The sequence below is a fragment of the Pyrus communis genome, chromosome 12 (assembly GCF_041283825.1).
Source record: "Pyrus communis isolate YQ-2024b chromosome 12, ASM4128382v1, whole genome shotgun sequence".
In the NCBI taxonomy this organism is placed as follows: Eukaryota; Viridiplantae; Streptophyta; class Magnoliopsida; order Rosales; family Rosaceae; genus Pyrus; species Pyrus communis.
The window spans coordinates 10,812,356-10,816,624 of NC_142576.1; the positions used below are offsets into that span (position 1 = coordinate 10,812,356).

Consider the following 4,269-nt stretch of genomic DNA (forward strand, 5'->3'; position numbering starts at 1 on the left):
ATTGGAGGTTTGGTTACATGAAGGAGTAAGAAACAAAATGTGGTTGCCCGTTTCAGTGCAGAAGTTGAATACAGAGGTATTGACTTTGGGGATTAGTGAAATTTTGTGGTTTAAACTTTTGTTAAGCGATTTGGGTATAAAGCATGATCATCTCATGAAACTATTTTGTGATAGTAAAATTGCATGTGGCATTGCACATAGTCTTGTACAACATGATCGAACAACGCATGTTGAAGTTGATCAATTCTTCATTAAAGAAAAATTGGAAGGAAAACTAATTGAGGTACTGGCAATAAGAACGGAAGATCAATTAGCAGATATTTTCACAAAGACTGTTTGACGTCATAAGTTTTCAAGTTTTATTACACAAGTTGGACATGTGCAACATATATTCACCAACTTGAGGGGGGAGTGTTTACTTTTGTATATTCCTATAATCTCAGAATTCTTAGTTTAGCATGATTTCATGTAAATTAGTTCTTTCCTTATTGATATGATTGTACCTTCTTATAAGTTCATCCTTGAGAGATGAATAGTGATAGTACAATTCCAAAAAGCATTCTCTTCTAATTATGTCTCATACTTTTCTTGGTCATAGAGAGCGGTGACTCAAATTTGAGTTATATTGAACATTAAAAAGAGAAATACTACTATACTAAGTATTATTTGGTAGCACCTAAACTTGAAAAAAAAAAGAATAAAAACATAATTGGGGATGTTTCATAAGTTTTTTGTTTTTTTTAATAAACAATATTATATATACTAAGGAGGTGGGCTTAGCCTTACAATGTGCTAACAATAATATGGTTCAAATTCACCTTTAACGAGAATCAAACTTAATGTCTCTTCTTTACAAACAAAGAAGAATAGTACTAGATCGTAGTACTAAGTGACAGAGATATTTCATAAGATTAAAACACCATTGACTACAAAGAGCGGGATTAACCTTTTTCGCTTTCCCAAATGAGCCCACTGGGTTTGGTAAAATTGCGAGAGAACCCACTTACCTACTTCACCGCAGCACCGAAGCCACAGCCACTCGTAGCTATAAACATACACATTTGGTTCCATCCCGATACCAACCTCCATAGATCTGATCTGATTTCTCCATCTTTGTAATTGCTACTGTTTCTTAAGCTCCAGCTCTCTCTCTCTCTCAATGGCGTCCGAGGGAATTCTGTTGGGGATGGGCAACCCACTGCTAGACATCTCCGCCGTCGTCGACGAGGAGTTCTTGCAGAAGTACGTTGCATTCTCTCAAACCCCTTGTGCTCTTTTTTTCTTTCTTTTGCGCAAAACTCTGATGCATGAAGCTTTATGTTGACCGCCAGATGTTTGATCTATTGCCTAAGCAATATTTGGGCTTTCTAGCTCAAGTGTGTAGATTAGCTTATACTCTACGCTTTGGTTCACTGTACTGTGAGCTACAAGAACACATAATTTGGTGTGGTGGGATTGATTTTGTTTTCTTTTTGTGTCACAGATATGACCTCAAGCCCAACAATGCGATTCTTGCAGAGGACAAGCACCTGCCCATGTAAGTGATTTAGTTTTCACCTTTCGAATTTCTACTTTTCTTGCATAAATACGAGTCTGTAGAGGTCTTGTGGGTAATTGTTTTTTTTTTTACTTAATCTCCAGTTCAAAGTGAGGGATATTGGATTGTGCTTTTGGTTAAACTGCACCGACACTTTAAAATGTGTTAAAGTTTAATGCCTAATTTATCTGAGTAACAACCATAAAAGGATTATGTTCATACACGGTGTTGTCAAATAGATGTAGTTCCATTAATGAAGATAAGTCCTCCACGCTTCTGTCTGACCGCGAAACAATTGTTTGTGGCTAAACATAGTTTTTAGTGGATGAAATCTTGACCAACATTAATGTTTGTCTCAGGTACGACGAAATGTCTTCCGAGTACAACGTGGAGTACATTGCCGGAGGTAGAACGCTGATTGTATATTGTCTGGTTTTCAAATAAATATTGTTGTAGATGTGCTAAATTTGTGATTACTATGACAATAAGTTGAGTTTAACTTTTGAATTATGCAGGTGCTACTCAGAATTCCATTCGAGTTGCTCAGGTGCTTGATGAATTTCTCATTTGATCTTTTTCATCCTTAATCAATTGGTATCACCATTGAGCGTATATCTCTCTACCTTCTGCAGTGGATGCTTCAAGTACCTGGTGCAACAAGTTATATGGGTTCCATTGGAAAGGACAAGTATGGTGAAGAGATGAAGAAGAACTCAAAACTTGCTGGTGTTAATGTAAGTTTCTTCTTGTATCGCTCTTGCTTTATTCGTTATATAATATATTATTATGTAGGCACACAAAGATAGGAATTTTTGTCAGCCATAACAAAAATGACGGATTTTATATTTTATATGTTCTTTTAAGTTGTGGATTGAAAAAGTAAAGTAGTGTTTTTCCTTCTAAATTGCATTTCCACCTTTACTGCCCAATATCGCTACACCAGTTGCTTTTCTTAATCAGGTTCACTATTATGAGGATGAGACTGCCCCAACGGGAACTTGTGCTGTCTGTGTTGTTGGTGGTGAAAGGTCAGCTTATATCAAGCATTTTTTGAAATTTCAAATTTTGCCTTCCAATTTGCTAGTCATCCATTAACTGTTGATATAATTTGAAATACACACTCATAATTCTCAACCTATTGGAGTGACAACAATTCTACGGTGTGTATATGTAGGTCCCTTATTGCCAATTTGTCAGCTGCTAACTGCTACAAATTTGAGCATTTAAAGAAACCCGAAAATTGGGCACTGGGTACTCTTTCAAGCTGTGTTTAGGCTTGTACTTCATTTATGTAGTAAATTACTTCGTTCTTATGACTTGATTCACTGATTCTTGTTTGGACAGTTGAGAAGGCCAAGTACATCTACATTGCTGGTTTTTTTCTAACTGTATCCCCGGACTCCATCCAACTTGTTGCTGAACATGCTGCTGCAAATAACAAGGTATTTGAAATGTTATTTCTTCGAATTGTCGTCTTATTTGCTGCTTTCAACAGCGTTTGCTAGACAGAGTCTTGAGAATTCCCCTTAACTGCAGGTTTTCTCAATGAACCTTTCTGCTCCATTTATCTGTGAGTTTTTCAAGGATGCTCAGGAGAAAGCTTTGCCGTAAGTTTTTCATTTTGTTTTGGGCATAATAATCAAGTAATAAGTACATACTTATGTAGGGCATGCCTTTCCTTATTGAAATGTAGGTATGTGGACTACATTTTTGGAAATGAGACGGAAGCAAGAACCTTCTCAAAAGTTCATGGTTGGGAGGTAACAAAGCCTATTACCACATGAGGATTACTGTTATTTTATGTTTTGGAAATGGTTTACATTCATATATTGTTATTTATTTTGACTGATTGAATTCACAGACTGATGATGTCGAGCAAATAGCTCTAAAGATCTCCCAATGGCCCAAAGCGTCAGGGGCACACAAGAGGATTACTGTTATTACTCAGGGCGCAGATCCTGTAGTTGTTGCTGAGGATGGCAAAGTGAAAAAGTTCCCAGTGGACAAGTTGCCCAAAGAGAAATTGGTCGATACCAATGGAGCAGGTATGTCTTCTGTGACAATTTGTAGCGGGTATGATAAAATTAATACATTTGAAAACATCTAGTAACACACCAACAAATGGAAACGGTCCATTGCGAGTTACTTACTAATCTATTGTATTATTTTTGATCTAGGGGATGCATTTGTGGGAGGTTTTCTATCTCAGTTGGTTCAAGAGAAAGCCATCGAAGACTGCGTGAAAGCTGGCAACTATGCTGCAAATGTTGTTATCCAGAGGTCTGGCTGCACCTACCCAGAGAAGCCTGATTTCAATTAAGTCATTCATTCCCCTTGTTCTCTACTAAGTATTATTTAAATTTTGATTGCTGAGGAAGTCTATTGATTGCCAAGGTTCAATCGTTGTATTTGCTTATTTGGAATCGGATTTTGATCCCGCACCCCCTTTGAACAAGGGGGGTTAAAACTTAAAAGTTTATACATGTCAAATAGTGTTAGTAGAAAATTAAATGTAGTTTTGCAGTTCTGCTTGATGTCTGTCCAGTAGCAGGTTTGAACATCTGATGTTGGTCATAGATAGTTCAACCAGATGGTTCAAATAGTTCGAATTGGAAGTCGTCCAACCAAAGACATACTTTCTAAGGGAACTTTGATTGTTTGAACGGTGCTGTGTGGCGGCGGCCGGGGGGTGGGGTGGTTCTCGTCGACCTCTATGGTTTGCAAAATCTTTG

General features: G+C 37.3%; 1 protein-coding gene across 1 annotated transcript; it reads left to right on the plus strand.

The window, feature by feature from the left end:
• The first annotated feature begins 961 nt into the window (after window positions 1–961).
• LOC137745212 (adenosine kinase 2) lies at window positions 962–4,060 on the plus strand. The gene is made up of 12 exons (XM_068485128.2): window positions 962–1,242; window positions 1,484–1,537; window positions 1,897–1,943; window positions 2,053–2,084; window positions 2,170–2,271; window positions 2,498–2,565; window positions 2,712–2,788; window positions 2,882–2,979; window positions 3,074–3,144; window positions 3,231–3,297; window positions 3,399–3,582; window positions 3,715–4,060. The coding sequence occupies exons 1-12, from the start codon at window positions 1,160–1,162 to the stop codon at window positions 3,855–3,857; spliced, it is 1,026 nt and encodes a 341-aa protein (XP_068341229.2). The 5' UTR covers window positions 962–1,159; the 3' UTR covers window positions 3,858–4,060.
• The last annotated feature ends 209 nt before the right edge of the window (window positions 4,061–4,269 follow it).

What these genes read in the sequence shown, in the direction of transcription:
- LOC137745212 (XM_068485128.2), top strand. Translation starts at nt 1,160, where the DNA reads ATGGCGTCCGAGGGAATTCTGTTGGGGATGGGCAACCCACTGCTAGAC. An exon ending in ATGCTGCTGCAAATAACAAG is followed by an intron (nt 2,980 to 3,073) that starts GTATTTGAAATG and finishes CCTTAACTGCAG; the next exon opens with GTTTTCTCAATGAACCTTTC. An exon ending in CAAAAGTTCATGGTTGGGAG is followed by an intron (nt 3,298 to 3,398) that starts GTAACAAAGCCT and finishes TTGAATTCACAG; the next exon opens with ACTGATGATGTCGAGCAAAT.